This window comes from Temnothorax americanus, unplaced genomic scaffold (genome assembly GCF_048541705.1).
Source record: "Temnothorax americanus isolate GAGA-0224 unplaced genomic scaffold, ASM4854170v1 Scaffold1, whole genome shotgun sequence".
Lineage (NCBI taxonomy): Eukaryota > Metazoa > Arthropoda > Insecta > Hymenoptera > Formicidae > Temnothorax > Temnothorax americanus.
The window spans coordinates 5,010,258-5,023,851 of record NW_027509230.1 but is presented as its reverse complement, the minus strand read 5'-3'; the positions used below and the strand labels follow the sequence as shown (position 1 = coordinate 5,023,851).

Below are 13,594 nucleotides of genomic sequence, written 5' to 3'. Positions count from 1 at the left end.
TAATATTTCACCTGATTCATTAATTTGGAATAAAAATCGCGTAGTGGAACGACAATTATAAATTATTGCTCCGCGATATTTACAAGGCGATAATTATCTCGTTATAAAGTTATGTGGGTTTAAACGGCGTTTCATTTCGTGCGCAGCGAACTTTTCGTCGATCTGGATGTAATGTGCTTATCATTTTCGCGTTGAAAGCACGGAGTGTGAATATAAAATATAAATATACAAATCGCGATTAATTCGACAGTAGTGGAAAAGTCGCGGGTTGTATAGACCGTTGATCAATAATTAATTCGAAACGGGAGAACGAAATATATTTAACGTATATCTAATTCGGTCAACACACAGAAAAATTCCACACTTATCTCCCGCGGAGTATACATAGCTCGCCGCGCTGTTACGTACACAAAGTCGTCGGACTGTTGCGTACATATAAAAGGTCGCGCTATCATTCAGGCACCGACACTCGAGCCTACAGGCAGCACAAGCCGCCGCGCTCGCGTTATCATCCGTTGAAACACGTTCACGATTAATACCATGAGAAAATACGCTTGTACTTTACGGATATTTAGAGATCATATTCGAGTGCCGTCTATATTGCTCATCGAAATGTGGTCGTTTTTTACGTATATTTAAGAGTTATCATTTCTCATTCATTCAAATGTAATGTACCTATTATTTTTGTATCGCGAGAGCGCAGAGTGACAATTGAATCATTGAACCGAGCGATTAAAATACAATTAGCCATCAATCTCTTTTGGGACATTAATGTCGGTCGGAATATCGCGAGTACATAATGGATTGGCTTCGAAACAAACGTCCTGATTTAATTAATAAATACAACTGTATTTATTAATCTCAACCTTGTACTTTAACGTCATCTTTAATTTCATCGACCAAGCGATATAAATACGATGTTTTTATATCAATAATTTGTTAAAATCTTCAACCGTTTTAGATTTGTTCATTAACTTTCTTCACGTTGATCTTCCATCGAATTACGATATAATGCACGTTGTATATAATTAAACTCAGGAGTGTAAAACTGTCGCGTGATCGTAATTAACTGTGTTTTCGCGGGTGTGTATTCAATGAAGAAATCTGAGAGGAGGTGGTGGTTTGGCAGGCATCGGGCAACTGCGGAGCAACTATAGGGTAAGTGTGATGTATCACTCTTCTGTTATCTAATTAATCGAAACAAAATTGTTACGAAATTTATCGTTCATAATAATTGTTTTACCGCATAACAATCATTATTTGAAATAATTAATTATTCTTGACATTGCTATAATTTGAATATTTGTATGTTACAGATGACAACGCAGTCTACAACTCCGCTGCTGCACATCGTATCGGTGAGTCATGAATCATATTTTATTTTAATTTGAGGTAATGGATCTTTGAAAATTGTATCGAATATACATGCATAATATACAGTTAGATATATGTTGACGTGTGTATCAGGTTAAGAATATAAGAATATTACACGTAAAAATGCCATATCTCATAGATATCCACTGCCTTGAAATGGATGGGCTAGAATAGATTAATAGTGATATTTAATCCTGGATTATATGTGCATGATATTGATTTATTGCGCATGCAAGGATGCACACATATGAAGCTTATATAGAATAGGGTTTATATTAATATCATTTATTGACACATTTTAATGTCCTATTATACGACAAAATATTAATTACGCGATAGCAATTATAGTCTAAAATTTTTAAGAAGAATTTGTGAGTATAAAAAGAAAAATAATAGATACTAATAGATAGACTAAACTCGACAAAAAGTAATAAATGATGATCTAACAAATATGTTATTTCCAAGTCCGATAAAGATATCATTACATTTCTTATATTTTTTTTAGCACTCTATACACAGATTTTCAGAAAATAAACTAGAGATCACATGAAAATGTGTCATTATGACAAATTAATAATATAATATTTGGGTAATTATAATATTAAATATGTTAAAATTGATTAAATTTGAATTATTGCTTTGATAAATACTGCAAGAAAAAAAAGTAAAATAAAATTATAAGTAAAATCCTATTTTAAGTTTTTTTATTTAGCTTCTTTCCAGGATGAAATATCATAGAAACTGCTGAAAAAAAAATAAATACTCAAATTTTTTTCAATATGCACGTCATATATAAGAATAAATAAGAGAACAGGGAATATCTTATGTGTCATGTAGCAATCTTTTAAAATTAATTTATTAATTACTTAATAAAAAACATGCTAATGTGTAATTATGATACTTTAAAATGTGTTTGTTTTATACTTTCTTAATTTAAATCTTTCATAGCCTATTTGTCTTACTCATAATCACATTTTCTAATATATAATAAATGCCATTTGATTAATATATTATATTTTCCATGCTTTGCGCGCAATTACAACTTCAAATTAGAGTATACCTTCAGTATCAGATATAGCGTGACTTGGTTCGTTCGTTAGGTACACTCGAAATTCTAGATATAGCTGATGAGCGTCAATCATCGGTCTATCGGGAACCTAAATCTAATAATCCCGAAACGAAAACCGTAATAATAGGACTGCAAAACGTAGGCGCAATAATTGGCCGCGTTGTAATCTCGCGGCTCGGGTGGCGCGCAGCCACCGCAGCCACGTTAATCGTATACGTAATCAATCCCCGGATTGTCGTCCTAAGTATCACCGTCATTGTCGGCCGTGTGCTTTGCGCTCCACGACTCGCGTTACCGGTATGGCCTTGTGCATGACGAGGCACGACGAGGCAACGTGAGGCGCGCGGCACGAGAAAGCTCGAATTATGTGCCGCCTCGGGTGCTTCCGGTTCGAGCTGCTAATGAACTGCAGTTATCGCAAGATCGGTCCGAATTCCGCCGCACAGCACAGGATAATCTCGTACAATCGATACACGAAATGCATTACGTGCGGCGAGCGCGTGCTTGATGCTGATGAGGGATACACGTGACCGCGTTCCAGACGATGACGCGGAATAATTCTATATTTTATTGATATTTCGTTATTTACTTTTATATCTCATTGTATTGCAAGAATAATTCGTGATTTATGTATCACATATATATTCATTCAGTCGACTAACAGCATCCGGACAGCAAACGGACTGATAAAGCGATGTAATTGTATAAAATGTCGAGTGAGCATGTAGTGTGCAGCTAGTTACGCGTGACAATCAGACGTGAGGACGTGACTGCTCATCTCGCTTGTCATCTCTTACGTTAGGTCGCAAATCGCGCTTCACCTACGTTCAAATTACGTGCCTCGAGGAATATCCGTGGCATCGATCGACTATGCGTGAGATGTACCACTGATGCGCCGTAGATGCCACGTGTACATGTACAAATGGACACATAACTCCGTTTCAGGAATATCGCGCAATCGCTTTCTGTTTCAGGAACATTGTCACGATTAATCGCGTTGCAGAAATGGCAATGAACGTAACGTGAGATATAAGCATTCGCGTTCACCGCTCCTCAGTCACCATTCGAATCGAGTATATTAGAAATCGAGCTATTTGAAAATAAAATGACGGGAAAAAAGTTGAGTATAATTTGAAAAATTCGCCCTCGTGTGTCGAGCAATCGCTATGTAATTTGAAGAATATAAATAGCAAGCAAACACACCCTCCAATAAAATTAATTAAATATTAATTATCAAACCAAAACATTACAATAATTAATATTAATTATTGCAATAAATTCAATTTTGTTATGAAAATAATAATAAATAACGTTTGATATTATTTTCAATGCATCGTTTCTCTCGTTTAATATTTTAATATCACTATTTTCGGTTAGACGACCCATTTCCTCGTCGTTTCCTTATAAACCGATTTGTACCCGGGTGCCATGTACAGCATCCGCGTTCGTATAGCTCCAATATATTGCGGATAAATTATCTATTGCGCTGATCAGCCATGCGCGAAATGCGTCGAGATATGCGCCGCGGCTGATGGAACGTATGCATGCCTGGGGCATATCATTGGGCTATACGGGAACGGCGATATGTTCCTTTCGAATACGATTCCCCACAGGATGTTTGCGGATATCCTTCTATTCGAGTTATGTTGCCGGAACTGCACCGGCAAGTAACCTGATACAACGTAGTCCTGAGATCGATATCGGATGTTGATTTCGCATATTTAACAAAGCATCGTATTTTCCAATTATTTTATAATATTTAGAAGAGATTCTCTCTCTCTCTTCCTTTTTTCTCGGTCAGAAAAATAAAGTATAAGAGTTGTTTTTTATCTTCATTTTTTTTCCTCTCATAAACAATTAAATATACATCGCAATTTGCATTTGCAAAGTGTATCGCGCCACATTTATGAAAGTAATGTTTTGCAGATAATTACACGATTTCATCGCGGCGAAATGAGTTAGCCGTTATACGGTCAACTTGCAGAAATTGCATCCCGGAATGCGTCGTGCAGCTGCTGTATGCGCGGCATCGTGTAATTAGACTCGGCGAACGAACGTTTTCGACTGAAATGTTGCACAAAACGTCGGGCCACTTTAGCCTCTCTCTAATGATGTTATTCTTAATTCCGCTAAATCCCCGATGCAGTCGCCTCTGCAATACTTTCTCGATTCCTACATTGTACGATAAGATAATGATCGTTAGCGATTACATCAGGATTCATTCGACATCGTTAAGTTTTGTACAAAATAAATATGTTACGAATTAAATTGTCGTTGTCGCATTTATAATTATAAATTTTGAATTATGTTGTTATCAAACTTTAATATCGCAAATGCTGTGTAGAGATTAAACAGCAAGAAATTAATCGCGGATTTCATTAAATCGAGTCGAGGGATGCATCCAAAGAGAAAGAGAGAGAGAGAGAGAAGGAGAAAAAGAGAGAGAAAGAGAGAGAGAGAGAGAGAGAGAGAGAGAGAGAGAGAGAACCATGTATGATGTCGCGAACTCGTATGCGTGCATGAATCATGCATATCAGCAAATTCGTGAATCAGTCATAGAAATGTACGTACGTGCGTTCCGTTAGGGGTGTTACATCAACCGGGAAAGCGTCGACTGTCTGCATAAATGTTTCCGCAGTCTCCCTTTGCTGCTATAAATGTCATGCTCGCGCCACGACGGAGGCTTAATCGATAGTCAACTTTGACGAATCGCGAATCCAACGATATTTAACGTCAAAACGTTTTGCCGTATATTGGCCCGTTTTGTAACAAGGAATTATAAATAACAAGCTGTGAATTCAATATATTTCTCGCAAAAAGAGAGAAAGAGAGAGAAAGAGAGAGAAAGAGAGAGAGAGAGAGAGAGAGAGAGAGAGAGAGAGAGAGAGAGAGAGAGAGAGAGAGAGAGAGAGAGAGAGAGCCTTCGAGAGTAAGGGAGAGAGCGCTTTCGAGAATGAGAGAGTAAAAGAGTGAAAAAGAGTTATCTCGACAATGAGAGAAAGTGAAAGAGAACGCAGGTCCGCGGTCGCTTACGTCGAGCAAGAATCAACGTCGATCTCGAAAGCTGCGGACCCTGATCCGACGAAGTTTACGTATCGCCTGGATCACAGGTGTCCCGCGATTTGTACCGTGAAACTTCGTCGTCCCGCCGGCCATGACGATGATCTTACAGGAGATGTAAGCGACCAAGACACAAAATGGTTTAGGTAAGCGCTATGCGCCGTGGAACGTTGCGACTACACCGGCAAGACCTGCCGACCCCGACCAGGATCTCACATTGATTTAATTTCAAGCGAGTTTACTGTATTCACGCCGGCGCTGCCGCTGCAACTGCAGCAATTACTCACAACATGCCGAACACCTTCGTGGCGTTCGGCGGAGACTTTCAGGTCGTTGACCCTAACGAGCGTTATATGAAGACGTAGCGATAGTTCACTCGGGGAGCGAGGAAAACCAAACGTATAATAGCAGCGACAGCGTTATCGCAGGGCAATGTGTTCCTGAACACGATAATTTCATCAGTCAGGTGGAAGAAATGTCGAAAAGCTTTCTCGGAGCAATATTAAGCATACTGGTATAGTGACAAAGGATTGTATATGGTCAAAGAAGAGCGATATCGCATGGCATAACAATAATTAACTCGAGATATCCTCAATTACAGACGTTATTGCGGCCATCGAGAGACGTATATTTATGTTATAATCAATAACATGCACTCATGATGGCGAAATTAAACCAAACATGATAATATTTCCAAGGGAGCATTTTAATCAGAATTCACATGGAGCGAATAAAATAATTATTAAATCGTAATAAGCGGACCGTGATAACAATTTAATTTTGCATTATAAGCGGGTTGCGAATTATAGGCGTTCCGTGTTAATAAAACACGACCATAAAACGGCGCATTTAATCGAATCATGATACGATTTGCATTTCTCAAAAGTCAAAATGATCGGGGCAAAAATAAGAAGCGCGCGCGTATAACGGCGCGATAAGCCGGGAAGTAAAAACGAAAACGGTCTGACAAACGTCTACCGGATATGGATACACGCTCCTGGTATGCACATTCCGCGACCCCGTAAAAAAAGATAACGGAAGGGGGAAAGAGGGGAGGGGAGGGAAATTGCCCTTTCCCTCTGTCGTTTACGTGACTTTTCACCCGCACTACAGCCAAAGCGGAGGAGCGTCGAAGAAGGCCGGAAAGAATTTTAAAAATGGAGCAAAGGCTGCCTTCGGTTGCTTCTCCAACTCGTGACTAACACCATCCTCCAGCCTCGCCGAACTTCCCCTCCCTCCTCGGTACCCTCGCCACCCACTGCTATTTTCTCCCTTCTACACCCTTTGCCGGTACACCCTCCTCCCCCGACCACCGTCGTCTTTCTGAATAAATTCACGATCTCTCCCAGGAGGAATACGAGAATAAACGTAAGTAAACAAATCAGGAGATAAAATTGCGAACGTGCCGCACATTTTTCTACTATCTAACCGCGCTAAGGCATTATTTAATTCCCCGTACGAGAACGTGACTCGGCAGTCTAAGCGGCCGCGTATTTCCGGTTACCTAACCGCCGCGACCGCACTCTAATATCTGTCTTTTTATCCGGCAATCGTTTTTAGACGAGAATTAAATGAGAATTTCGTGGAGCGTGCGTGCTCGTTCAATCCCCCCCCCCCCCCCCCCCCCGATTAGTCGTACGTCTCGAAAAACACGATGATACACACCAGAATGTCGTTCTTATCGTGCACCGAATACAATCAAGTGCAATACAATTGCAACCACTTATCTGACGAAGACATGCATGCATCGCGCCATCGAATTATGTTATATATTCGTATCGACTGACCCGGTCAATATTCTTCGAGATTGTCTCTGAGATCCTTTAATGTGGCGGGTGAGATGGTGGTGCACTTGCAGGGCTACGACCTTGCTTATTTTCTAGCTAACCTGTTGTACCGCGAAGATAAGCCGACAGCCCTGAGGTTGCCATCGTGCTGCTCCAGGTTATCGAGGAGCGATCAGTTTTACGAGCTGATCATCCTTTATGAGAGCTCCCACTTCCTCTTCGGCTTTCTTTACCCTCTGCCCTCGGTTGACGTCGGTTTTACCTTAGTGATTGTCATTCATAGCGAGACCTCGCTAGTAAAGTATCCGCTTCCTGCCTCGGAGAGAATTTGCACGGACTTTCTATGTCCTTATCGACGTATGTCAGCGTTTTCTCTCGATTGTATTCGCCATTCGTTGTGTGAACGCGAGAAAAGAAGAATCGAAACATAGGAGATCGAGACGTGAGACATAAACGAGCGTATATTGCACAGATTCTCTCAATAAATTTAATATAATTTATTATTAATATGATACATAAAATCATGCATTGCTAAGTAATGAAATATTGAAGCTAATTTTTCTAACAATTAATATTCTCTTTCTAAAATCTCAAAATTTTTATATAATTATATATGAGCGCATACAAATAACATTTTTATAATGATATGCATTTTTCTAAAAACGTTCCATCTATATTAATAAACAGAAATAATGATTTTGTTCTTGAAAACTCAATTCGTCTCCAGATTAAAAAAAAACTTTTCTGGACTTCATACTTGCTGGTAAATCTTGTTTGAAAATGATGATCTTCGACATCGTAAAATGAAATAGAGATAAAAGTGGCTGAGCGCAACATGCGAATGATAAACGATAGTGTTTATGTTGGACACAGAATCGCTATGGAAATGCTCGTTTATTTGATCCATCATCGCGACCGCGACACGGACCGTCCCCATCCCTCTCGGTCTGCCTGTCGTTCGGCGCAGATCTCGCTCGTAAAGTCCGCACTTCGCACCTACGACTAGTTTTACATGCTGGCTTCCGTTTATATCTTTGCCATCGTGGCCTGCGTTTGTCAGCATTTCGAGAGAAAGCAAACAGTACCAGATCCGTATTTCCCACTCTTTATAATTCAAGTGAAAGTTACGAGACACCGAAAATTTATGATGAAAAATTTGTTTAAAAAATAACATTATTCTTGCGTTTATCTTCCACTGTGATTTTCGTGAGATTAAAACAAACTTCATTAATGCAGTCCAAAAGTTATTCAAAAAATTTTTTACCTATGCTTTACGCTGAATTCTCTCCAGAATGAGCGGAGGAAAATCTTTTGTAAAGCACAGCTTGCCTAATATCCTCGGCTCGGCGCTGAGAATTAAATAGACGCGCTGCGACGCATCTCTGTGCAGAAGGCGCAGGGTGTATTAAATGCGGTAGCGTGCAATATACAAGCGTGTTGGAGTAAAAACGACCATTACCTTAAATCGGAACAGTTACCGGAACGGACGCAGATCTGCGTGGGTTAAAAATAACAAGCACGTCTATGCAAAATTCGAGGACCACCGTACAATTTTTTTTCTTTTTTTCAATTATCTACGTTCGTATTTGCTTTTGTGCTCATTTCGTAAATATATACTTAGACAGCGTACACAAAACTCAATGTGCATGAATCGATAGACGAAAAATGAATTATAGGTAAGAGATGTAATTAGCGTGACATTGATTTATCGATTAACATATTTAAGTTATATTTCATACTTTTTTGTATAAAATATTACCGGCTTTTTTATATAGGATATCAGTAACCAATATCGGTAATATAAATTAGTATTAGGTAGCGCATTTTGTATCTTGCTTCATCGCGCTGGCACTATAACTATAGGCGCCGCGTTTAATCTGCCGCGGGGGAAAATAAAAGGGACGGTTGGGCATAAAGAACTCATTCATTAAAACTCTTTGCTCTCAATACAAGGGTCGTCGTTATACTTCCCAAGTCGAGTTCGTTCGCCGCGCCGTGGTCAACGTTTTCAAAAACATCCGCGCATGAAGGCACTGACGCTACTGACGAGACGCAGTGCAGAAAACAAAAAAAAAAGGAAGAAAAACGCAATATCGTGAGTGCGTGTAATAGTAAATGCCCAAACAAGCGTCAGTGTACGTCAAAAAATGAATTTTACACGCGTGCGATTCAACAGAAATATAAGACGAGCTTTTCTATAAGTGTGTCGAGCGAAATGTTGAATGAAAAATCAAGTTAAACTGATATATTGCATGACAGGAAAAATTTATTCGTGCATTAGTCTTAATCCAGGCAAGTTTTATATGCGCTATATTTTGTTGTTGAAGAATAGCAACCGTAGCATAGCAATTCATAACGTTTTGCAGCCATGCGCAGTATTTGAAAACTGGGTCGTACATAAAAAATGTATAAGATATCCAATATTGTTTTTATCCTTTTCTGTCGCAAAATGTATCGATTGCAAATGTCTCGTTCACGTTTTCGTTTATTCACTCTCGTGCTACGCGCGGCGTACATTTTATATAAATCTAACGCGTGATGCATTTTAATATTCTCCCTACTACAAAAAGCTCGAATCAAATCAGCATGGCTTCGGAACCATTGAAATTCCAATATGAATCGAAATATTGAGTAAAAAATGAATTTTTCTCATGAATTCTTTGTATGATGGACATTTTGGACACGAAAGTCTTTAAGAAAAAATTTGCAAATAATAACTAATTAGTTAATTGTTTGGGTAAAATAAGTGAAAAAACAAGTGGAGAAAAATAAGTTAAAAAAGAAGTTAAATTTTTTATTCTACGTTGCTGAATATATGTATGATGCAAACCTGCAATGATGCAAATAGCGTTGCGTGTAATAAGTTTTAATATACGACGCGCGACATGTCTCACGCACACTCACACATACACATACGCGATGCCTTCTACTAATGAAAATGTAGGTAGAAGTGAAGCAATAAAATTTTCACGTCAAACTAGGCGCACGTGGATTTACATGTCAAAATAAAATACGCGAACACATTGCTCGGAAGAATGTAATCTGAAATTTGAATATTAATGCGAAAATAGTCGACTATTAGCGCCGAACTTGTGACTCGTACAGGAGGTACGTACCAGTTATAAATTTCAGGTAGAACGGATGCAGGGAGTACAGATAAGCGTATTCAAAGCGAAGTAGCTCTATTGTGTTTCGAAACAGACATGGAAACACTGCTTAAAAGTCCATGAAATATGGTCCGCGTGGACTCCGGCGGGCCAATGGTCACGGCGATGCACCTTATTCTAAATCCCTATTGTTTCGGCGCTAATTACTTAATGAATTTAATTAGGGAAGCTTGCGCGGCAGGGGAGGGGAAGGACGGCGATAGAAAAGCTATGCATCTTTACTCACCGGACGGATTCGTCGGGAAAATCCATTTCGCCGTGCTTCGCCACTTATCGCGTCCAGATTGTAAGGCCGTGAGGCAGAAATGGATAGCCCGAGGAAGGAGAAAAATCGGCGTTTACTTCGACCGAGCCGAGCAGAGCGAGAGATTTTTCGCGACGTATTTCGGAAGCTGTCGATTTACTTTCGCCATGTTCGAAAAACGCGCTGTTCATTTGCGCAACGGCGTACGTTATTTATCGTTTTCGGCAATGCATAACTTTCCGTCAATATATACGTATCAAATGCGTACCTATAAGAGTACGTTATAACAAAGACACGAAAAGACTTGTCATTATTCGGGGATTGATGAAACAGATCGATCGGTTTGCAATAATAACAATTATTTCTCCCGCTTTATTAATCAGAAGTGAAAAAGAGGACCGTCGGTCGGGTGTTTCGCTTTTGCGTGCGCGTTCGACACCGCAAGAGCGTGCCATTTTAAGCGCGGTCCATTCGACGCCCGGGCTCTCGATAATGCCTTTGAGGGCTATTATGACCGTGATACGGCTTTATATGCCTCGTCAAATATCCATGGCAGGGAATAACTGACGGCGGAAAACTTGCGTGAATTTCGACACGATACTCGCGGGAGGCTGAACACTTGTGCGCGGAAATGTCCGGTCGCACATGAGTTTCCAGCGAAATTTCCGGAATTCGCAGAATTCCCAGCATTCATTTGTGGAACGTTTAAAACGTGCTGACGGTAATGGCCTGAATTATTCACCGGTCGTATAAAATGTCCATCGGTCTAATTAATGAGTTCTGGCCGGGGACATTTTTTTTCTTTTTTTAAATAAATTTCATAGTACGCGCGCGCGTGAATGGCATTATGAATAGCGTTCCCTGACAAAGGCTTTCTATAATTCTTCCCGGTAACGTTCGCGCGCGCCGGCGTTCCTATCGGCAACAACGTCGATCGAACGGCATGTCGACGGAGAGATCGATAACGGCGGACTTATTATACTCTTTGAAACTGTGTCGATTGCGCGTGGCGAAGCCATTAAATTCGACGTATAATAAATAACTGAAAAGAATACCGGTAGTGTCGTATACCGGTACAGTCGTGATTTATATCAGTGATTGATCGCGCGCTGGACACTCTAGGAGGCTTTGAATGCTCGTTGCAGATTCGATCGTACGAGAGAACGATAGAGATCACTCGAGGCTGATTCTACGAAAACAAAAGATATTGTAATCCAGTAAACCTTATTTTTATTAACGAAACGTCATGCCACTAAAAGACGGTGATTCATTCAATTCTTCACAAATTCGCTTATAAAAATATTATTTTGCTACCATATTAAAAATGGGAAAGGCTAAAGATTCGTGTTAATAACGTAAACAAATTTTCCGGACAACTAATAGATTGTGAGAAATAAAACGCTTAGTTTATTGTAATGTATCATTAAGTTATAAAAACAAAAAATTAGGATTAAAATAAACTCTGACATTAGAATAGACTAAATAATGAAATTGTAATAGAAATGTCACTGGTATAATTAGTATCTGTATGTATGTAGCGATAATAAATATTTATTATTTCGTAAAAAGAAATAATATGTCCACCGTGTCTGAAAGCGAAAGGATTAATCCAGGAAATAGTAGCTTATTTAAAAACGAAATGAACAAACAAAAGATAATCACAATGTCCATAATGTTGTTACTATACCTGTGCAACAAAGCGAGTTCGGTCCATTCGACCACATCCGCTTTTGTTGAGATCGCGATTTTTCTAGAAAAATATCGAGATTATGTCGAGACAGACGGAATAACGGGTAAAGCGCTTTTCGCGAGGACAAGAGAATCGTGGAGGACAAATATACATTTGCTGGAAAAGGATTCTCGCCATTAAAGACTTAATCGTCTCTCTCTCTCTCTCTTTCTCTCCTTTCCTCCTTTTCGATCGTTCGTCGATCGGTAAAACCGGCGCTCGCCACATCGTACAATAAAACGACGTAACGCGTCGCATTATCGTTTTTTCCCTCGTCATTCCTTGCGTGTTCGAGAGTACGGGTATCGGTGGCGCACATAAAGGATATATATACGAGTTCCATCAGAGCGACCTCGAAACAAGAACGGTATCTATCGTCTTCCCTGAATAATTCATCCCCGGATAATACCGCGACTTAAAACGCGATTCACTGTATTCGGGATATCCAGGATCGCCGGAACATTCAGGATTGGATTATTCCTCGTGCGATCTCCCTTGGCACTCCTCTCGCCGTCCCTTCTTCGCTAACCCCTATGCTTCGCCACCTACTTCGAATTATCCAGCCAGGTGTGAATTCACCGCATCGCGGATGGATATCTTTCTTTCTTCCTCTTTCCTCGATTCTTCTTGCGGATTCGTCAGCGGGTGCCGCCGCATGCCGGGTAAGAGGCGAACGCATTTCTAATATCTGTCTGCGAGATCGGTCTGCGCGGCGGTGTCTCCTTCTCGCCCCCGTACGCCGGGGATGTATCGCTCCGTCTCTTTCTCGGGCCGAGCCGGAGGCTCCTCTTTTTGCCCAGTCCGCATACACTGGGATCAATAATGCACCAACCACTCGCTGCTCTCACCCCTCTCCTTCTCTTTCCTCTTGAAAACCGTACCAGCACCCATCCACCCAGCACGCCCGTGAGCCCTCCCCTCCCCCCGCATCCCACTGGTTGCCCCTCTCGCTGCGTCGCCCTCCTCGGCCACCCTCGCGCCGGCTCCCTCCCCGTCGCCATCTCTCTCACATTCGTGCGCCAGTCGAGTACAGCGGGAACCACTCCCCCCTCCCGCCCCTCACCGCCACCTTTGCCATCCTCAGAATCCTATCTCCGTTCCGCACAGGGTGAGACTCTCGTCCCATCTCGCGCGCACGATTTCTGCCACCCCTTCCCGTCGTCG

The 13,594-nt window shown here is 40.7% G+C and overlaps 2 protein-coding genes across 2 annotated transcripts in view; one reads left to right on the top strand and one right to left on the bottom strand.

Annotated features, from left to right (window-relative positions):
• Mib1 (E3 ubiquitin-protein ligase mind bomb 1) overlaps positions 1 to 13,594 on the bottom strand; it is a 369,291-nt gene that overhangs the window by 189,029 nt on the left and 166,668 nt on the right. The window lies entirely within an intron of this gene.
• Positions 1 to 13,594, top strand: part of LOC143897439 (uncharacterized) — a 188,004-nt gene that overhangs the window by 28,984 nt on the left and 145,426 nt on the right. Inside the window, exon 2 of the mRNA XM_077406129.1 lies at positions 1,317 to 1,358. Coding sequence (XP_077262255.1) covers positions 1,317 to 1,358 — 42 coding nt within the window. The remainder of the gene's footprint in view (positions 1 to 1,316; positions 1,359 to 13,594) is intronic.